Source organism: Opisthocomus hoazin, chromosome 20 (assembly GCF_030867145.1).
Source record: "Opisthocomus hoazin isolate bOpiHoa1 chromosome 20, bOpiHoa1.hap1, whole genome shotgun sequence".
Lineage (NCBI taxonomy): Eukaryota > Metazoa > Chordata > Aves > Opisthocomiformes > Opisthocomidae > Opisthocomus > Opisthocomus hoazin.
The window spans coordinates 8271380-8292955 of record NC_134433.1 but is presented as its reverse complement, the minus strand read 5'-3'; the positions used below and the strand labels follow the sequence as shown (position 1 = coordinate 8292955).

At 52.7% G+C, this 21576-nt stretch overlaps 1 protein-coding gene across 1 annotated transcript; it reads left to right on the top strand.

The window, feature by feature from the left end:
* The first annotated feature begins 2890 nt into the window (after positions 1–2890).
* On the top strand, positions 2891–19811 carry LAT2 (linker for activation of T cells family member 2). The gene is made up of 13 exons (XM_075440156.1): positions 2891–2976; positions 7640–7745; positions 8522–8561; positions 9990–10033; positions 10892–10946; positions 11506–11549; positions 12115–12153; positions 12713–12743; positions 12888–12943; positions 14773–14838; positions 15654–15722; positions 16555–16639; positions 19010–19811. The coding sequence occupies exons 2-13, from the start codon at positions 7658–7660 to the stop codon at positions 19026–19028; spliced, it is 636 nt and encodes a 211-aa protein (XP_075296271.1). The 5' UTR covers positions 2891–2976; positions 7640–7657; the 3' UTR covers positions 19029–19811.
* The last annotated feature ends 1765 nt before the right edge of the window (positions 19812–21576 follow it).

The window sequence follows — 21576 nt, the reverse complement described above, 5'->3', positions numbered from 1 at the left end:
GAGTGGGGGGCGGCACTTCCCCTTTAGCTGGGGAAACGCTCCCGCAGCGACAGCCGAGAGGAAAGCCGTTTCTTGGTCTCTTACAAAAACGTGCGTGCGCTGCTTTAGCGTGTGAGAAGATTTCCTCCAGGACGTGGCTTTCGTTAAAGTGGCCGTGAAAATTTGGCAAAACAACTAATTAGTGGTTGGGATGAGATGTGTGCTTCTTCTGGTCCCAAAGCGAGGGGGCTTTGAACGCTGGTCTCCTGCGAAGTAGGCAGCCCTTGACCCGCAAAGTTGATAAGCTGTGGAAGAAAGCCTGTTGGAGCTCAGAAACCTGTCCTCAAAACTTTCCGCGTTGGGTGGGTTTCTGTGGAAAGGTGGGGTTTAGATGGTGCACTGCTTTCTAATGGTTTCCCTGCGAATTTCTGATTAGCATTAAGTCATAACACCTGGTTCGAGCAAAACCAGCTGGCCTTTGGGCAGACCCCACCTTTATCTGAGAGGATGTAAACTGTTCCTGGGTCCCGACAGGTAAGCTGGGGAGGGTGGAAGGTGGAGTCTCATGACCTCTCTGGACTTGATGAGGTATTTCTACAGCTGGTTAGCTCTGTATTAAAAGGAAATTAAAAAAAAAAAAAGAGTGTTTGCTTTGCTGGTAAAACTGAGTGAAGGTGTAGGTGCTATGTGTTTGTTATGGGGGGAGAACAAACCCAGGCTGAAATGGATAAGCTTTGGAAAGGATGTGGAAAGGTGAAATTGTGATGTTGCATTTCATGTAATTTATTGTAGTAGATAAAAGGATGATGCTCCTGTGTCTTTGGCTTTTTATCAAACCAGAAATGGTTCCTAGCAACGGGTCTTGGTGAGGCGTAGGGTTTAGAGGAGGGAAGAAGACAGGCGAAAGCTGTGTTTGGTGTCTGGGGGGTTATGGTGTGCCCGACAGAGAGGGGGCCTGGTCTGGCCTCACGAAGAGCTGGACTCGTGGCTGTGGTGTTAGGAGTTCTGAGTGAGGGCTCTTGTCCGAAACCCTGCATCAAGCCCTTCTGATGAGAAATACAAAGGAGGGAGCTGGTACCTGCACAGCAGCGTGTCACTGCAGGAATTACTTTCTAACCAAGGTGGCTGGCCTTGCAAGGGCACTGGTGCCTTCGAAGGGCATCACTCCACCCAAGAGATGCTGTGACGTGCTGGGGGTGACCCTGCTGCTTTGCCCCCCCGGTGCAGCAGCAGCCTCTGCCCGCTCTCAAGAGGCTGAGCAGCTGTGCCGGCCCCAACGACAATCAGGGACTAACGCGAGGTGGCTTTGCCGCAGCCCGTGCCAACTGCGGTAATGTCTGTCCCATGGTGCTGAGTCATCTCCAAAGCTGTGAGAGCCGTCAGAGAACCCGTAAGCAAATATGTGGTACCTTGTTAGCAGTGGTTGTTCCTAATGAAAAAGATTTTCTGATATGAAGGACAGTCTGTAATTGCTTCCAGCATATTCAGAGCATTGGTTCTGCTATAAAGAACTCTTTTGTAAAACCTTCTATTAGTAGCTTATGTTTATATATATAAAAAAACCCACTAGAAACCACCTAATAAACTACTTCATAGCAAAGACTTCTGCTAGAAATGCCAGTTTTGTAGCAACTGTTTTAGCAGTCAGAAATGTATTTCAGATTCTGTAATATTGCTTATGCAGAGGCAGCCAGAAACCACATGGACAGTGCAAAGCCGGGCTGCCCTCCTCTGGTCTCCGGATCAGTTGATGTGTACTGATTTCCAGATGGGCTGCTGCACCCAGATTTCGTGGGGGAACGGCTCTGAAAGGTGTCTGCAAGCAATGATTTTTGCACCTCAGGTTAGAACTGAAGGAGAGAAAGTCTAAATGTATTCGCGCATGTAGCAATTAACGATCTTACTAAAGCAACGTTTCCTCAGAGCTTGGCAGCATAGTTCCCATCCCACGGTGGTGAAAGCTGTAAGCAGTTGGCTATTCTAGCATTTTTATGGTAAGGAGCCACCTTCCGTCACGGGGAGAGACGGATGTAGGTGACGAGATGTGGCAGCTTGAGAGTGCCCCTAATTTAAGTGTAACAAATTTTCCCTTTACGGATAATTTGCATGGCTGTGTGTAGAAGGGGTGTTACAGAGCCTGAGCGCGAGGCAGCATGAAATGTCGTTTTGTTTGCGGCTGTGCAGCGTGTGCCCGACTGCCTGCTGCGCTCCGGCAGCCGCACCTCGACAGCGCCGGGGTCTGCACGAGCAGACTCTCCTCTGCCTAGAGCGGGATACGTATTTCATATGCTGTAAGAGAGCTCCGAGCCGGTAGATAAATTCCCAATAATTCATAAACTCTCCTTATTGTATTCAAGAACAAAAAAATTATGAACAACTTGTTTTAAGAGTACAGTGAAATTGTGCCCCCTGTCTGCAAACTGCCAATGCTGAAGCCTAAGGCGTGGTTTTATCCTTACAGCTGCGGACGGGAGCTCCAGGTTTGGCCATTAGCAATGGTGACCTCGGGCTATTTGCTTCCTTGGAGATTTGATATTATCTTCTCTGTAAAAACTAAGAGAGGACCTGCTATTTGCTTTATCTGCTCTGAGCTTTTCTGGGCAGCATCTGCCGCTTCCAGTGTGCGGTGTTAAATCCTGCAAAGGCTAAAAGAAAACTTGAACTTTTTGAGGGACACCGGTCTCATCTGAAGCTGAAGGGCTGCTTGGGAAGGGACCTTGGTGGCTCGTGTAGAGCCTCTGCCTCTCCCCGCGGCAGATGATAAACCAAACACCCCTGCGAGAGGCTGCTGGGGAAGCCTGTGCACCCGCCCGTGGGTCCCTCTCGTGAGCGGGCGAGGGGCTGACTGGCCGGGCGGCGGATGTTGGGGTTAGTCATTCAGATGATGACAGGAAACCAGCAACTGGCTAACGAGCCCCGGAGGAACCAGCTCCAGCGTCGTGGCTGTGAGATGCAGGAGGCGATGGGACGGATGGGGGAGAGCGGCTGAGGCTGCGGGTAAGGTGGGAGAGGAAGGTGCCTGGGGGTGTGTGGGGGTCAGGTGAAGGCTTTGGGGTGGATGGGGTGCCCCGCTGATTTCGGTGAGCTCAGAGATCCTAGGCTAGATCACGGTGACCCTTTGAAAGAGAGTTCAAGGTCATCCCTGTAAAACCCCTCTGAAAAGCAACCTGCTGGCTGTTACTCCTCATTGCTGCTCATGGCCATCACCTGACAAGCTCCAAGGTAAGAAAATTACCCAATATCTCTTGTCAGCAGCACTGACACCCCTCTGGACCCAAGAGGAGGATCTGTCCCAGGTTGTAACCTGAATTGCCTGGTGTATGATAGTATTCTTTACATCTCCCCACTCCATCTGCTGATGGCAGCATGGCTTTTTTAAAGTTACATTATTTCTGTGTTCACATCTACTATAACAGTCTGGAAGACTCCAGCTGAGCTGAGCTGTCCTTATCCCAAATCTGTTCAGCCCTGCTCCTGGGACCGCTGCAGCCCATGCTGTTTCCCTCTCCAAAGCCCAGTCCTACAATGTAGCTGGCTTTCACTACACTTTCTGGGGTTTTCCATCAGTTTCAGGGCTGACTGGTATCATGTATATGAATATATTTATTTTACTACATAGAAGTGCTTGAGGTTGCTAAGTCTAGATAGAAAAGAGCTTTGTCTTTGTATCAGTTTTCTCTTGTGATCGATATTCAGTGTAATACGGGCAGCAAGGCAGACGCTTTAGAAAAATGCGATCATTATGGGATAAACTTGTGTTGTATTGGCTCATTTTCCTTGCTCTGGACAACATAGGAGTACTTAGTTACATATGTACGAGTTGCCTATATCTGCAGTTCCTAATGTGGCGTCCCCCTGGACTCAGCAGCCGTGGCCAAGGACACTGCCTGGCTTTGCTGCTGCCTGAAACGGGGGACGCTCAGGACAGCCACAAGGTATCTCTGGGAATTGCCTCCTTGCACTGGCATGCGTGTTGTGACTGGGATTTTGTGCTGTGTTTTCCACCTGGGGTTTTTTAAAGCATTTTACAAAGTGATAATCTATGTGAAAATTGATTTATCAATTCCAGTTTTCCCTCTTGTCCTGTGTTCTACCAAAATGCATCTACTGCTCCCCTGGCATAAAATAAAGCATGGTCTGCTTGAATAGCTGTGCAAAACCAGATTTTATCTATATGGCGGCAGCTTTGCTATGAAAACTTACACTGACATAAAATCTGGTAGGAAATGGGGTGTGCAGACTTCTGGAAAGGAGCTTTGCTGAAGGCTCAACGCTGGTCATTGAAGTGGTTCCAACCACAGGAGCTTCTTTGGTCTGAGACTTTAATTTCTAAATTGATGGGACTTTCTGCAGCAATCTGTTCAATGTAGACAAACGGAAAGTAGCGTTTCTTTTCTTAGAAATGTTAGAGACATTGAGTCAAGCTGAATATTGCATCTGTTCAACAAGTCCGTGTGCTAAATTTCATATGGTGAGGTTTTAAATAAATGCTCTGCTTTATATTTCATGCTGGTGACTCATCCGATCAGCCTGAATTAGCCTTGATTTGTTGCAAAGTGGTGCAGACCACAAAACCTTTTGGAGAAGACTCCTTTACATTTGTCTTTTGGGCACTTTCTACAGATAGGCTGAGCGCATGACCTAACCCGGCAATTTCGGTCTTTACCTTGCACTGCGACCTTGGTGGGTGGGCTTGATATCAGCAAAGGGCTGAGATGGCTTCAGCAGAAACCCAGCCACTGTGCCGAGGCTGCAGCAACACCTTCCTCACTGCCCTGGGTTTCGGCAGAAGGTTTAAGTGTGTTTTAAGTACTTTTAAAGGGTTTTTAAGTGAGCTTTTTGCCTCTTTGACTGCTGTTGGAAAGGTCTCCCATGCTTCCCATCCATTAGAAATTTTATTTCTAGCCTGTTCATATTCAGCTTATACCCACTGATTTTATAAGCCAATGTTGTCTTCTTTAAATTTAGACAGTTCTTCTTGCTTTGGTGTTTCTCTCGGGCAGATTGACAGTGAACATCCAGATGCTCTCACTCTGCTTTAGTAGACTTAAAAGTGAGAGACCTTTCAGTCTTCTCTGCTAAAACACCCTCTCCTTCCCATGGCTGTTTGTAGTGAGCCCTGTTACTGGGATTAGTCCTTAATTTAGGACTAAAAAGACCTTCCACACCAGCAGCCAGGCTGACGAGACAGCACGTACAGGGTGAATGATCTTCTGCAAGGACGTTAATTCTTCCCATTTTAAAGAAAAAGCTTGTTTCTTTGCTAAAAATATCTGAAGCCCTGAGCAGAGCAGCCCCTGTTCGGGAGGACGTGCTTCCCCCTCGCAAGAGAGGTGCTGTGCCGCAGAGATCGCGACGCGATCCAGCCTCCGGCGCGTTGCTCTCCCAGGAATCGCTTGTCTGGAGCGGCTGCTCCCGGGGGATTTGGTGGGGCCATGGTGCTCGGGGGGACGTGCCGTGGCCAGCTGCTTCCTCGTGCAGGAAGAGGCTTCTGCCGGCGCAAAAAGGGGAAAAAACTTACAAAAAGGAGAACAGAGAAGTGTATAAAGAGAACAGGGCATTTTGCCGCGCTCTAATTTTACTCCTGAAGTGCTGCAAGGAGACGGGAACCTGTTTTGTCCCCATGTTTGAATTTAGCATCTCGAAAGCACGGCTGATCAGCCAGCCATTAACTCCGTGCATCCTTCCGATATGCTGGGGCCTCATCACAGCCCTCGGTGGCCTGAGCCTGTTTGTTCTCCTTGCCATCTCCCCAGGGTGGAGAGCAGAGAAAAGCACGTTCAGTCTTCCAAATATTTTATTTATATCCCGTCAGCCGTGAGTAAGTGCCTCCAGCCTGCTGCTTGTCATAAATCTGTTCATCACCTTCTTCCATCAGCTCCTTACGAGAGGAGGTTTTGTACCAAAAGAAAGGATTTCCACAGACTGGGGTGTCTGGTGAACATAAATGATAACCTCTGGGCTGGCGGTGTGCTCGTGAGCCGGTGCCTGTGGGAGCTTTCGCTGTGGGGGAGGCGGTGATGGGGGCGGGACGTGAGGTGCCCTGCTTGACAGCCCCTGCAAACAACCCCCTTCGGTGTTCCAGTCGAGCGAGGGGCTCGCGAGCAGCCTGGGGCTGCCGCGTTGCTGCCCCGCTCCAGAAATAAAACCAGCCCTAGAGGGGAGATGGCAGCCTGTCCTACAAAGGTACAAACTAGGTCAGTGTTGTCAGCACCTTCAGCTCTGCCTTGCCTTTACTTTAAAAAAAAAAAAAAGAGAGAAAAAGGAAAAAACAAAAACAAACAGACCATAACCAAAAAAAAAAACCCCCACAAACAAACCAGCACTGCTAAAGCCCTTCATATAACGAATTTCAGTCAGCAGCATTGGGCCAAGCTCCCTTAGCTGCCTCTTGCAGATGCCCTAGTGATGATCCACGGCTCATGATTTCCATGGGGGATGTTGAGCCAAGGAAAAATGATGTGAGAAACCACACGGTTCTGACCAGGCTCGGTCCCTGATGTCCCAGCTGCAGCTGGGGGTGCTGGTCCTGCCCCTCCGGGGGGGGTCTGCGGGGGTCTCGGCATGTCGTTATCTAAAATGACTCATCCCAGCTTCTTCAGAAAGTGCTGCAAGAAACTCTGCAGGGTGAGACCCCCCAAGGGGTCTGTAAAGAGCAAAGCTGTGGTGGAAGGAGTTTTATATTATTATATAAATAATGTTTTTTCACCAGCCCATCCACAGTGGCTATACTGATACCACACAGGCTTGAATTGGAGTGAGGAAGATTCAGGTTAGGTGGTAGGAAGGCTTCCTACCAGGCAAAGCAACGACGTTCTGGTCTTTGGCAAGTTGAAGCATCTCTGTCCCTAGGGGCCAAAGATGTTGTTTATTAAAAACAAAAATAAATTAAAATAATCTGTTAAGTAAAGAAAATCTGGCCGTGGGGGAATATGAAATGGGCTAAATGATCTGTCCCAGACCCAGCTGGCTGTTTTCTGTGGTATTTATAGAATGTTTTGTGTTTTAAAGGAAGAACTTGAAGCCAGCTCGTGCTGATTATTACAAAGTGTGAGCTGCTGTTTGTGGAAGAGCCTGTCATGGAAAGGAGGGGAAGAGCCGGCGCCTGAGCCAGCTCAGCCCAGGAAAAAGCGTAGGGAATTTAGCATTTAAAGTAATTCTGCGCTGCAGCGACAGAGCCAGAGCACCTCACACAGAGGTCTTGGCAGCTTTGTCAGTGTTTCAAAGTGTCTCCCTTTTTTCCCTCCCTTCTAGCTGTTAAAAACCGGTATCTGCTGACGATGCTTGATGGCAGTGTGGGTTATAGGACTGGGAAAGAGTAAATCCGAGTGCGGTTTTCTGCTGGTGTCCTGTTGGGTGGGCAGAGGGGAACCCCCTGAACCTCTTCTCTTTGCCTGGGCTGACCTGGGGGTTTGGCTCTGAGCTGGAAGGAGCGTGGGCAACCCCTTGGGCTGGAGGAGCGCGGGAGAGGGCATTGCCTCCGCCGCCCCGGGGTAGTGGAACCCGAAAGCCTCTTCTGCACCCTCAGCAAGCGCCCGGCTCTCTGCGGGTGCGAAGGCAGAGAGCGCGTGGCTCGTGGGGGGATGGGGGGTAAGAGCTCCCCGAGCAGCGGCCGCGCAGCCCGGCGATGCTCAGCGGTCCCCTCGCCGCTCTGTTTCAGGCTGGATGCGGCCGGGCCATGGCGCAGCTGGAGCTGCTGTGGGTGGCTGCCGCGCTGATGCTGCTCGGAGCCGCCGTCAGCCTCTGCGTCAAGTGCCAGCTCTCCGGTAAGGCCCTGCCCGCGCGCTTCGGGGTGCTGCCGCGGCCCCGGTCCTGGCTGGGGGGGTCACACCGGCCAGACCCTTTCCTCTCGGGTTGTCCACTCCGGGTGGGTTCGGTTCTGCTCAGCCATGCGTCGGCTTGGGAAGATTTGCCCTCGCGGGGATGCTCGGGAAGGGTCTCTCTCCGAATAGCTGGGGAAGGGGCTCTGCTGGAGGCCAGGGAGAAGCTGGGGGAGCAGGACCCCCCAACCTGGCAGCACCCCTTGCCCGGGGTGGGTGCAACGCCGTGGGCTGCAGACCCCTCTCCATGGGCACTGTGGTGGGTGGCTTTGGGACACCCCATGCAGGAGGAGCATCTCTGGATGCACGGATCGTGCCGAGGCTCTGGAGCAGACAGGCAGGAGGAGGGCAGGCATGGAAGGAAGGTCTGAGGGGTAAATTCATATATAGACTAAAAACAGAGTAGCGGGTGAGCACCCACCCCAGTGGGGGTTCAAGCCCAGCTCTCAGCACTGGGTGGGTTTCACTGGGGGAGGAAGGCTGCAGTTTGGGGTTCTAGGGACAGGACTGACCGGCTGGCTTGCTTTGTCTGAGTCAGATACTACAATTTAAACATGGTTTAAAAAAAATTAATCAAAAACCTATGGCAACTGCTGCTCGCTGCCCCCGCTGTCCTCTTGTGCTCTCGATTGAAGAAGTTTTGTGAATGTGTTTTGTTGGTCTTTCTGACGTTTAACTCCTAGATCATCCTTTTGTAAGAGCTTTATTTTCCTTGTTTCCAGCTTCCAAGCGAGAGAAGCAGCCAAGTGAGCGGAGTCGTCAGTAAGTTGCCTTTCACAATTGTGCTTCTTCCCCAAACAGCTCACCCGGGGTGAGACCCTGGCCAGAGCCAGACCCCTGAAATCTGGATTTATATCAAATAGTCCCAGAATGGGGCGTGCAGGGTGCTGTGTCCCAGCCCGGGGGCTGCTGAAGGGGTAATGCCTTTACAAAGAATCATCCAAAATGAAACCGAAGCTCTGACCGTGATGCCTGTGAGTCATTAACTCGATGGAAAAAGGTCTGGGAGAATTGGCAGAGCAAGTCCTTCTCCTGCCCCGTTGTCCCCCGAGATGAGGTAGAGGGGTTGGTAACTTCACAAACAAGACCCTGCCCTTGGCCAGAGGAACCACCGACCTGCAGCGTGAGCAGCGAAGGAAATGCACTGTACACACACGCACACCCCCCGATTTCCTTCGGCAACAGACAAACCACAGCTACATGGTATAAAGAAGAAAAAAAGAAAAAAGCTGGCTTGTAACCTTTGGTATAGGAGCAGATGTGGTGCAAAGGGGCTCTGTGGGGAAGCAAATGCTCCGGGACGGGGGGGAAAGGCTGCGGAGTGGTCTGCTGGAGACCGATGGAAAAGCCAGCGCAGGCTCTGTCTCCCACAGACTTGTACTGAATCATCCCGAATTCTTGACATTTGTACCTGGATTAGGTGGTTTGACTTCAGTGGCATGTGCTCTCTTGAGAGGTCTGTTTTGGGTTGGTTTGGGCTTTTTGTGAGCAAAGCAGTTTACCTCTGCATGTCTGCAGACTTCGCAGCGGGGTGCTGTGCCTGACGCCTCCTCTCCCCGCCAGCCCTGTGCCGACGTGGGGCCGGGGTGACCCGAACGAGGGGGAGGGGGGAAAAAAGGGACACTGTCAGGGGCCCAGAATCAGACTTCAGTTCAATCAGAATTGAATCCTGTCACGCTCAGAAGAGCAGCTCTCCCTTTAACTAAAAGGTAAAGAAGTTATAGGGCACGTGTGTTACTTTTACTGTTGATCAGATGTTATTTTTCTCAGGCTGATGTTAAGGAATCTTGGGAGGGGCAGGGACAGCAGCGGAGTTGAAGCGGTGGGGTTTGAAGCCATTTCATGGGTGAACACACATTTTTTGTGGGTGAAAATGCTCAGTTTAGGAGTTATCCTAAATAATGTTTTCCTTGTCCTTGCATCCTTCCCTTAGCTGATGTTGGTTGCTCTGCCAATGGTCCAGAAGCACATCTTGACTTTAAAGGGTCAAAGAGGAGTCCGGGAAGCTGCTCCCAGCTCGTGTGGGTCCTCCCCAACACGCTGAGCCATGCACCTCGGCTTTTCACCAAGCCCAGTGTGGAGGCCGTGCGTTCTCCCCTCCGCTCACCAAACAGGGATGTCTCTTGCATCTGTTTTCCTTGTCATAAACCCCAAAATTCAGCTGAGGTTGTACCTCTATTTTTTTTCCAGGCTCGAAAGCCAGCAGAGGTTTGAGGTGATTCGATCCCATTCCAGTGAGTATGAACATTGCACGGGGCTCCTGTGCTGTGGGGTGGGGGCCCTGCACGCGCGGAACGGGGTGAAAAGAAAAATCAAAGGGTCACCTCAAAGCCAGGTGGGGAAATGATCTTCGACCGAGGTTGCCAAAGCCGCCTTTGATGCTTGTAGTGATGTGAATTCTGAGCTCCAGGAAAAAAATCTCCCTTCGCATAGAGAACCAATCCCCAAAGCAATGCCACAGCAACGCAACGCCGCGTTCGCCTGGGCTCTTCAAACCGCTCTGTTTGCCCTGTGACAATGACAGTGTGGGTGAACCCGACTCGACAGGAGTGACTCACTCGGCGTCACCCCCTCACTGCTTCCCGCGGCAAGCTGCGTTGGGCGCTGACCTTCTGATTTTTATCCTGAAACGAGCTGCTGACGGGGTCTGTGCTAAATGTCACCGTCTGCAGATGGGCTCTGAGGGGCTGCCCCTTTCCCTGGGACCTTGCTGGGGCTGAGCCCCACAGACCCCTCGCAGGTCTTTGCTCCAGCCCTGACCAAAGCTATGACCTGCTGGTGCTGAGCGTGGGAGAGGCCCCCAGATCAAGTGGCTTTGGGGGAGAACAGGCAATTGGGCAGCGGTTGGGACTGTAGCTTCCTCTGATGTGTGCTTGCTAGCTCTGCGGTCTGCGCAGACACCAGCTTCTCCGCTGTTTGTTTCCCGTTTTGGCCATTTGTGTGCTTTCGATGAACAATTTGGAAGCTGTTTCGGGATGCATTAGAAACACGCTTGCCAGTGCTGGGGAATCCTCTCTGTTGGATGCTCTGTGCTCATTGAAGTATCTGCTGCTGCCATAATAATTAACATCTCTTTTTGCTCTTGGTGCTAGCTGTACCCCGAAGGCTGGAACAAATTAAGGAACCTGAAAACTTATCGATAGAGAGGTAGGTAAAAAAGCAAACCAAAGCTCTAGCCATAGAGCCAAGGCTGGATGACTTCACCCAGCGTAGGTGAATGTTCAGGGTTTGGGACTGGGTTCTGGACCCTGTAGATGGGGGCTTGAGCTGTACTTAATTTATTGATGGTCAATAGTGCGTTTAGAGTTTTTCTGGATTTTCTTCAGTCTGACTGCTTTCTACTGGAAACCATTTAAGTTAAACCCAAGGAAGTGAGCTGTGGCTGTCTGTAATAGGCACACCATGAAAAAGAAATGGCCATTCTCTGCTTATAAGCAGTTTGACACCAGAAATCCCCTTCTCCCTATCAGCAAAACCCCCAAGAACTTCACAGCCGCCATAACTCCGCTGCAATATTCAGGCACAGCTATTCTGATCTTGGGGTTTGACCCCAAACTCTGCATTTCCCACTGCTCAATGTCTTTTCTGTACAAACTCATAGGGAGGCTTCGTGAATGGTCCTTCTGGCTTGGTCGTTGCTCTGGTTTGTAGCCCCTGGCACGGTTTGCACAGACCTGGGATTTTAGCTCCCTTTTCTGTCTTTCAGGAAAACCACGGAGGAGCTCGGTGCCTCCCGCCGCGCTGGATACGGTGAGCGTCTCCCCCGCCCAGGCACTGGGTCGATGCTCTCCCCGTCCACGCAGCTGCAGGGAAGCACCTGCCACAGGATCCCTAAATGAGGGTGTTCCAAACCTCTGCTCGTTCGTGTCGGTGCCAGCTGGGAGCTCCCACTGGCTTTGGGAAGACGGAGCCTGCAAGAGGTGGTTGCTCACTGCTGGGACCCCGGGCAGGGCACGGCGGGTGTTATCCTGGAAACAAGCTGGGCGATGATAAATCTCACTCCTGTTATTGGCACCTATCCGCGATGCTTGTGGCTGGTCTGCGCAGTGATGCTTACCGAGAGCTAGCCTGGGGCTGAGTTTAAAATCCAGTGCTCGTCCTGGTTAGACCCACAGGGCCAGACTGTTTAAAATCTCACCCCTGTCCATCCCAGCACCTCTGCCTCGGGGTGTCCAACCCTGCAGCCACGTCCCTCAGCCCTGAGCAAAGAGCTGAGCAGGGGCAGAGCTGCTGATGCCTCAATGCTCGGTGGCTGCGTCACCGAAGGGCTCCCATTGCTCAGCCGAGCATAACGTGCCCCTCTGCTGTTCCCCAGGGAGCAGGACCGAGTCCAGGTATCAGAACTTCCTGACAGGTAAATGCTGCAGCCGCACTGCCGGGGGCTTGGGGCGGGAAGGCTGCCGAGGCGGTGAGCGGTGGCCAGGGATGAGAGCCGGCGGGGAGCGTGCAGGCAGCCGACACTGCCATTGGCAGAGCCCCGGCTTGGTTCATTTATCGGTTGCTTTGAGACACACGCTGATCTGATTCCCAGTCAGAGCGGAGGGGGACAGGATGCTCGCGAGCACCCTGCTCCCTCCCGGGCAGTGTGAGCTGGTGATTGCCCCGAGAGTGTTACTGGTGCGTGGGGCTGTGCTCTCCTTTCCCCCTCTCCCTGCCAGCTGGCAGGGTCTGTCCCTGGGAAGGGGTGAGCCCTGGTTTTCTCAGTGCCTGGGGTGGATCGGGGCTGCCTCCCCCTGCTCCAGTCCCCAGCTCTGCTTTTGTGGACGGGCTTCGGGGCCGTGCCGGGGCTCTCTGGCTGCTGGGGACATCTGCTCTAGCTGCGCTGGGGGAAGTTGTCCGACTGTGCTTTGGGACGGCGGTTGGAGTTTGTGCAGTGGCACGGTGTGCTGACAGCAAACCCTTTGTGCCTGCAGAGGACTGCCTGCAAGGGGACGCTGCCTACGTGTAAGTAGCTGGTTGGTGCCCGCTGGCACGATGGAGCAGAGCCGTACTGGTCCCAGTACGCTCCTGGCTCTCTCGTAGCTCAGGCTGGGAAGGCTGTGGGATGCCTTGGGCAGGAGGAGCTGACGGCGGCTGCTCTTCTTGCAGGGAGCCCATATCTCTGGATTACTACAACTGTGCCTGGTTCTTCACACCGCCCAACGGTAAGGTCTCCAAGCGAGTGAGATGGGCTGCTTCTCCAGCCGCCAGCCCGGCTGTCCCGTGCAGGGAGCCTGCGAGAGGCTCCTTGCCTGGGTCTGTGTGTTGTTGCTGTCCGGCCTGAAGCAAGCGTGGGTCCAGCAGGCACGTTCGTTAAGGGATGCATGGAGCTGTGGGGTGTGAGGGATGTCCAAGCCCTAATCGGTCCATCCATCAGCTGGACAGCCCGAACGCATCTATGGCTCCAATTGCACAAAACACGTCGTCACCTTGTTTCGTCTCTGGGAAGCAGCAAATTATCCACTGCTGCAGGAGCACTCAGGGTAACGAGGCCATTTTCCTGTTCATAGCTCGGTCTGGTTTGAGTGAGCGGAGGCTGCAGCCCCTCAGGGTCCTGCCCAGACGCATGGGAAAGGGCATGGCCGTGTCCAGAAACTTGTTGCCAAAGGGACACCTTCAAATATTGCATGTGCTTGGTTTACAGGCTAGCAAATGAAGGTGGGATGAAATACACCACTCCATTCAAATGCATCTTTTCAGGGCAAATATTGCATCTGTGAAACAGTTTCACCTCCCTGGGTACTTGGCATTTTTCTGCACTGACTCAGACATCAATCTGGTTTTATCTAAAATGAATTTCAAAATGGGAATCCTATCTTTTATTTAAAGAGAATAGGGGAAAGGGAAAAAAAGAGAAAAAATATCTTGTTTACCAGAGGTTTACCTTATTCAAAAAAGAAAAAAGGGAGAAAGAGAAGCCTGAATTTATTAACACGAATGTTTTTGTATCCCTTACTCGTTTTAATGCTTTTTCAGTGGCTGAGAGCTACGTAGTAGTCAGCTCGTAGCTGTTGTGGAGCTGCCCCTCGCAGCACGCTCGGCGAACGCCTGCCCCTCCTGCCCCGCGTGGGTTTGGGCAGCGGAGCCGGCGCCGGGGCTGCCTGTCCTGGCTGAGCTCAGTCCCCCTGCTGCGCTCGGTGCTTCTCCCCTTCGGCTTTGGCGAAGCGTTGGAGGGTCACGGGGCGGTGGCAGGGGTGCTTACGCTGTCTGCAAACTTTTCCAGCCATGACCACACCAACCAATGGTTGGGTGTCAGCGGCGTTCTCAGCATTGGTGGATGCAGGTTTTGAGGTTAGCAATATAGGGACTCACGTGGTTCAGCTGCTCACAAGCTTCTCCAGAGAGCTGAGATAACCAGCAACAGCAGAAAGAGCTTGTTTTGGCTGTATTTTTTAATTCATTTAAACAGATTTTGGTTCTAGATGCTCATAGGTTTGTGTAGTGGGCTCAGGCAGATGTTGTGCTTGGACTGGGGCTCAGTTCCTTCCCAGAAACTGAGAGCAAGCCCAAGAAGACACTGCAGTCACAAGCTTAATGCTCGCTGGGAAAGAAAGCCCCCTCCCGACTGCTGCCCTGCTCTGGGGGTCACCCCTCGTTGGAGCCAGCCCTCCCCCTGTTCACCTTAGGAGCTGCTGTAGGGCTCATAACTATGCTTATGGGGCTCGTAATTACGCTTATGGAGTTTTATTCCTATAGGTAAGAAAAGTCACGGTGCCTCAGGACCAGCTTTGGTGGCTCCATGGGTGGTGCCAGGGCCGAGAGGCCAGGCCAGTGCTCCATGGCATGGTGGTGATGGTGCTCCGTGGGGCTGCCATCGCCTGGTTCCGTGGTTCTGGGGACGCCCTGTCCCTGAGTCAGTGCAGGCTGTCACCAAGGCTGATGCTATTTTAGCTGATGTGCGTCTTGTTGTGGGAAAGAGTCCTCTCCTGCAGGTGCTGAGGGATCTTCCCAGGGCAGCTAAGCCCTCTTTCCCCCTCTTTCTTCCCTCTGCCAGAGAAAGAAGAGGATTCCCATTCCTATCAAAACGTCATCGTTGGAGTGCCTCACAGCTCTGATCCAGGTACGTGTGTTCTGTTGTGGTCCACATATGTTGTACAAAAAAGGTGTCTGGAAGCACTGAGAGGGATGGCGACCTGCTCAGTCGAGGGAAAACCCCCTCGTTCGCAGGCTCAGCTCATCCTACGAGCTCCGTGCCAGCAGAGCCGGGGCGCAGGGGCTGCCGCAGGCACAGGGCAGACCTGGAGCTTTTCCTCTTTCTGCAGGAAAATGCACGTGGTGATACCTGACCAGCCGAGAGCTCAGCTCGGAGCTGATCGCTTTGATTAGGAGATCTCTGCAGCTATTCGGGGGCTTTGGGGTCTGCATTGCTTTCCTAGGTCTTTCAGTATTGTTACAGCCAAGGCTGATCGTGGCTCTAGCCCCCAGTGCCGGTTTCTCACCACAGCCAGCCCAAGAAGTCTGCAGCCAGCGAGCCACTGGAGGATGGTGCTGGACCACAGTGGCTGCTGAAGGGCTTCCAGCTTCTGTCCTGGGATGTTGCAATGAAAATAGGAAGCCGAGTTGGTTTCCTTCAGTGAATTAACACAATGTTTTCTGCCCTGCTCCTGCCTGGCTTTACACGTAGCTGTCGGAGGAGGCAGGAGCAGCGGGGACCGGTCGGACCCCCATCTGTGCCTGCGGATATCCAGGCACGTGGTCAGGGCTGGAAAGCGATGAGGCAGCATCAGCAGACCTGCGGCAGGACGGCAGCTGCCCAGCTGGAAACTCAGCCACGTGCACGGGGCGGTCGGGGCAGGGTGGTAGGAGGGGAGTTTCACAAAGGTCCATTTTTAGTCCACTCACTGCTCAGCATCATCCTGTCCAAACTCTTCTTAGTCACAGATGATGCTGTAGACTACGAGAACAGCACGGCGATACACGTGTGGAAACTCCAGCAGGAGGAAGGTATGTTCTCAGCAGCTATTTAGGGATGGGGCTCATGGGCAGGGTGCCCATCGCACTACACCAGTATAGACCATGCTTGGGGCAATGCAGACGTCGCCCCCGCCTTCAGTTATTTTTTCCCCAATCAACTGTGATAAACACCTAAGGCAACGTGCAAATTGCTACGCACTCTTGTAATTGAATGCTGCTCTGATGGGATGTGGTGTTTCTGGTACTCGAAAGGTCACCGTGTAAGTGGCTGTGCCTAAACCCTGACCACAGGGTGCTAGAGAAGAATGTCACTCGTCGTGTCTGATGTCCTCTTCCGTTTTGAAGTTGCCCTGGTGCAAGCTCAGCCTTGTGAGGCACACGCATCCAGCGGGCCAGCCCGCGGCCGCTCCGCAGTAACCGGGGTGCACATTTCCTACGCTAACCTTTGAACAGCGGCTCAGCCTAACGCGTGGCTTCCTGCGCAGCGCAGCGGGTGGGCTGGCCTGGGAGACAGCGGTGAGCGTACGTGTGTAAGAGCTTTCTGTCTCTGGTCTGGAGGCTGCCTAAGCAAACTGATTCTTGTTATCCTGTTTGGGCACTCTCTAGATTAAATCTGCCTCTTTTGGCTCCAAAACGCTGTCCACGCTTGCTGCTCGCAGACTGTTTGCAAATTTGCTGTGGGCATTTTGAAGCCCCTTCAAGAAGACCTGGATGCTGTCACCTGAGGTTTCTTAGTCCAGGCGCAAACGCCTGTCGGCGCCGAAGGCGAAATATTGGCGGGATGCGCAGCGTGTCTATGGTGTGTTGTGTGCTTTTTTGATCAACCTGCTTACTGATCAGTGCTCCCCATCCTCACCCGCAGCTCTGCGGACAGAAAGCCCGGATGATGAGCCAGACTACGTCAACGCCGGTCCTGCATCGGGGCCTGCCCGTCTGCCAAAGAAAAGGTAAGAAGAGAGCAAATCATTGATGTGTTTATTTAGGGCTGGGAGGATTGTGTTTATGCCAAAGAGAGCTCAGGGGGAGCTTTGCCCCTTGCCAGCGGGGCCAGCCGGTGCCCGGCAGTGCAGGCAGAGGGGCAGCCAGCTCCATGCCACGCCACGTCTCTGGCTGATGCCAAGCTAACTAATGGAGACCGCGGAGACAAATCCATCAAGGTCAGTGTCCCAGCACCACCCTTCTCCAACAGGAACTCAGAATGGCCTCAGAGCAGCTTCAGGCAGCACAGATACGTGCTGCAGAGAGGAACCCCCAGAACCCCTCCGGTCTGTGCAGCTGGGAGGCTGAGCAGTGTAAGGGATTCCCTGGGCTCAGCTGAGCCCCGCCTGCTCTGCGGCGACCGCACATCCTGCCCCCGTCTCAGCAGCAATTTGATGCTGATGATAAAGAATTACTCAAGGCAGTTAAAGTAAAAACCCTCTGTGGGGAGCTGCAGGAAGGTTGCATGACACTGAATGAGTGGGTGATAAAACAGAGAGTCCGTAAATTCATGGTAAGGTATGAAAGGAAAGCAGCCGCAGGTAAACCAAACACAGGGACAGTTCTGCGTTTGCTGTTGTGGCTCGAAACAGGCTCTCGGAGACTTTGCAGAGAGCTGGCAGCAAATGCTGGCCGAGTTCTTGGCAGACAAATGTTTGTGAATCGCAGGGAAAGAGGAAAATCAACCAGGACTGTGCTAATATGTAGATCTGTGGTGCCTCTATGTGCTGGTTAGAGCGTGTAGGGCTGGTCACCCTGCTCCAGACCGGACTAGGACTCCAGCTGGGAGAGGAACTGGGACCAGTATCACTCTCCTTGTGAGGTTTTTACTTTGGGCACCTGCAGAGAGACAGAGGGATCGTCCTTCCACCCCACGCTGGCAGCTCCAGTTACAGGGCCTCCCAATCCCCAGACTGTGGGCACCGGATGGCGGGCAGACCCCCAAAATTGGATCTTTCTGAAGCCGTGCAAAGTATTTAAGATTTGTCCCCACCACGCAAGGCGCAGTCGCGCTACTCCCCACGCTGCGGCGTTTGCTTTGAACCTCAGCAGCCCATCCCGGCAGCGTCAGCTCTGACCAAGTCTCCGCTGGAGGGGAAGCTGCACCGAGGGCCGGTCGTGCTTTTGGATCAAGGATTCGGCACGTGCGTGTCGCTCGTGGCACGCAAGTCGCTTCCCAACATCACACGCTGGTGGTCAGGATGGCGGCAAACACAGCTCAGCCTGGTGAACACCCCTTCCCCTGCCCACGGCCGCCCGAACCCACGCTGCCGGGGTGCCCGAGAAACCTGCCGCAGCGGTACCGTGTGGCCAGGCAGCTCGTGCTGCCAGAGCAAACCAAGAGAATAGCTTAAAAATGGACTGTTTCAGATGGGGTTGCAGAGAAACCTGGGGCTTTTTTTGCAGAGAAACTTCTTTTCGGAAGGTGTGTATGGAACAGCCAGGCATCGTGTGGGCTAGGCTTCCGGAGGGAAGGCAGCCAGGCTATCCATGAAAAAATGAAAAATGAAAAGATGGTAACTTTTATAAGCAATTCTGCATTTATTCCTCTTCCACATAGAAATTTTGAGGCGTAGGAGATTACATTTCTGCGTTAGTCACAGCGTGGCCCTGCTTTTTGCTCTGATAGTGGCTCCATGGCTCTGGGCACACCAGCCCGCTCCGTTTGCTGTCTGTGATGGGGAGAGTGCTCGCCTCATTCAGAACCGAGAGAGGAGCGGTCAGGGCCGACAGACGCCCAAAGCATTCAGCAACGCTGCTGTAATGATTGCACCTGATTTGGTGGAGAGCAACGATCAAAGCAGCACAGGGGCTACCATAAATCCACCCCCCAAGTGATAAATGATGCTGGGAAGGTAGTGGAGGGAGGAATAGCTGTCCTGTGAAGCACCAGTGAGACAGATTTTCTGGGAAAACCTCCAGTCGTAAGCCCTAGCAAAATGCTGTCATGGCTGTATGTGTAAACAGCTTCTGGCAGCTCTGTAAGCAAACTGAAATTGCCAGTGCACTTTTTGCCATGATAATGGTGCCTCAGTTACAGCCTTTGCTAGCAGAGTAACGCGATGAAATCTGCATGTGCAGCCAACAAAAGCCAGCAGCAGCTCTCCCCCAAGGGAGGCTGAATTCAGAAGTGGGCTCCTGGTACCTCTGTGTGCTCGGCTCTGCTCGGGGATCATCGTCCGGGAGCACGGCTGGGGCTTCTGCTTAGGCGTGGACATCTCGTAGTGTACCTCACTGCTTGTCCCTAGGAAGAAAATGTAACAGGCAGCAGAGCTGAGAAGTTGAAAGCAAGGATGAAAAGTCAGTGAACTCATTACTTTTTCCCCTCTTATTTCAAGTACTCTGCGTAAAGTCTGAAGAAGTCTTCTGCTGAGCTGCAAGAGCCCACGCAGTGAGCGTGCACACCAGGAGAGGGGAGATCTTGATCCCTCGGTGAAATCTCTTCTCTGATAGTGCCCAAGATCACGTACAAAGGGTGCCACTGCGAGCAAGAAATGCTCTGCTTGAAGTCCCACAGAAGTCCAACTCCAAATCTGCAACTGGAGAAACTCTCTGCCCGGCAGTGACCATGGGTGAGCCAAGAGCTCGTTATCCCATCTCGTTTCCCTGCACGTCTACGCGAGGGAGGATGGCCGGTCCGTGCAATGTTTTCTCCTGTCAAGCATGAAACGAATCTTTAAATTGCTGAGCAGTAATGCAGCCAGCTACTTAATTTGTCAGGGTGATTCATGCACGATGGTATTAAGACATAGGGATTATGTTCCGATTTAGTTCCTGTGCTCTCCTACAGAAGCAGTTTCCTTCAAGAGAGAAACCGGCAAGGCAGAGGTTGCTTTTACAACAGCAGTGGTTCTCTGGAACTAAATGAGATACCAGCCTGTTCACAAAAGCCAAAGCCTAAAGAGGATTAAATCGCTGCTTTATCCACAGCTCGTAATTGACAGTGTCTGCCTAGGGCAGCTTTCCTTGGGTTTCGGTACCCATTTTGTAACGGCACAAAGACCCTGGAACAACGGAGAAGGTCCGAGCCACAGCTGCCAGCCTCAGAAACTGCACCTGTCTTTCAGTATCGCCACAGGGAACATCAGTCCTGAAACGTAACCCTTGTCTCTTGAGCCCTGATGCACAGATTTGGCACCGTTGTACCACTTATTTATTAAAATTGAAAAGCCTCCAAAGAAAATGCAGTGTTTTTTTGTGGTCTGTATGATGCAGATGTTGTCTGCATGGTTGGGTGAGACAGACTGAGATGGGAGCACGTGAGATGACATGGAACGGTGTGCAGGATTGGAGCGGGAGAAAACGTAGCTCCTTAAAGCCTTCTTCCTCAAAATTGGTTCAGAAAACAGCTTCAAGGAGGGACGCAGCCCACGCTCACGTCTTTGGGACTGGTAAGGGTGAGCAGAGAAGTGGAGCGCAGGGGGAGCGAGCCCTGGAGCTGTCAGGTGCTTCCTGCTGCAAATCACTGGGCTGTATTTTTAGCAGAATCGCTGAGACCATGGGTGGCCACCGTTTGCACAGCTGAAACAGCAGGGGGTCGGACTGTGGCTTGGCAGGAGATTTACTCGTAGCTCCTACAAATGCATTGTTCCTGCTTCCACAGGACTTCTACAACAGAGAAAATCTAGCGTGGGTCAGGGATGTACCTGCGCAGGGAGCTACGGTCTGGTTTTCTGCCTGCCCCAGCTCCTCCCAGCCCAGCTTCTCCTCACCCCCTGGTTTCCTGATGTTTAAATGCTCTGCACAGGCGGGGGACACCAGCGTCCCGGTGAGCCTGGAGCAGACACGGTGACAGCCACAGCGCTGGCTCTGCGCAGGCTCGCAGACAGGCAAGCAATCGAGGAGATGCCTTCAGTACCGAAGCAGTGGGCCGGGCCCTTGCAGAGCCGTGACATTGTCATCCGTGGTGACACACTCAGCACCTGAAGAAGCTCCCGCTTTCCATGCGGTGCTGGAGACTGGATTTTTTGCTGGAGGGGAAGGGTGAGCTCCATTTTCAGTGATGTTCAGTGATGTTACACCTACTGGTGATTCATCTCGTAACTGGAGGGAGTCATTAAATGATTAGAAGATTAGCAGCAGGAAAAGATCCTTGGCACACAGTGAGAGATCCAGCTCGAGAGCTCCCAGAAAGTTCTAGCCGTTAGGTGAGTGTGCAGCCAAAACATTAAAGTACAAGATTTACTGCTCTCCTCGGTAAGCAGGGAGGCGGCTTAGACCAATTACACTGTCCTGGTGTAAGATTCCTCCACTGCCAAAATCTGAGTTTGGAAGTTGTGGAGCTGAAGCAGGCAGGGTAGGAGCTGGATATGGAGCATCTCCCCTCCTCTTACTGGGAGTCTGAGCAAATCCCAGCCTTGCAGCTCTCCAGAACAGCCAGCTGTACAGAGGGGTAAATCCCTTCTCGGCTTTGTAAAGCCCCTGAAGTACTTTTCAGCCAGTGATCTCATTACGCTGGAAGATATCCAGGGAGCGTTACGGGAATGTTCATCAATGTTATTACAGCCTTGCTCTGAAACACCTTACATTCTTTGCACGAAAGAATTTTGAGTGAGTACGCACGTGTGAGTGTGTTCACCAAGGCGCTGCCCTTTCAGGACTTGTTTTTAGGTGTGCAAGGATTTCTGGTGCTCAACCAAAATTGCCAGATCCTGTATTGTCTGAACACAACGCAAGGAGAAACGCCGTCTCCCCTGGGTCCAGTAGCTCTTTCCTCACACCAGGTAGGCAGCCAAGTGAGCAATTCACTTCCTGTTTTCAATTTAAGCCACATTCGAAAAGAAGTTTTGGCACCGCTGGTGTGGCTCTCGGATGGAGCTGGGGAGCCTTGGCTGCTGCCACCAAGCAGCAGCTCTGCGCCCAGAGCGGGTCAGCAGCTGCGTTCCGTAGAACAGGCTGCACTGGG

Bases quoted from the DNA above. Each gene is read 5' to 3' on its own strand.
- LAT2 (XM_075440156.1), top strand. From the start codon at position 7,658: ATGGCGCAGCTGGAGCTGCTGTGGGTGGCTGCCGCGCTGATGCTGCTC. The intron at 7,746-8,521 runs GTAAGGCCCTGC...CCTTGTTTCCAG, and splicing joins CGTCAAGTGCCAGCTCTCCG to CTTCCAAGCGAGAGAAGCAG. The intron at 11,550-12,114 runs GTGAGCGTCTCC...GCTGTTCCCCAG, and splicing joins CTCCCGCCGCGCTGGATACG to GGAGCAGGACCGAGTCCAGG.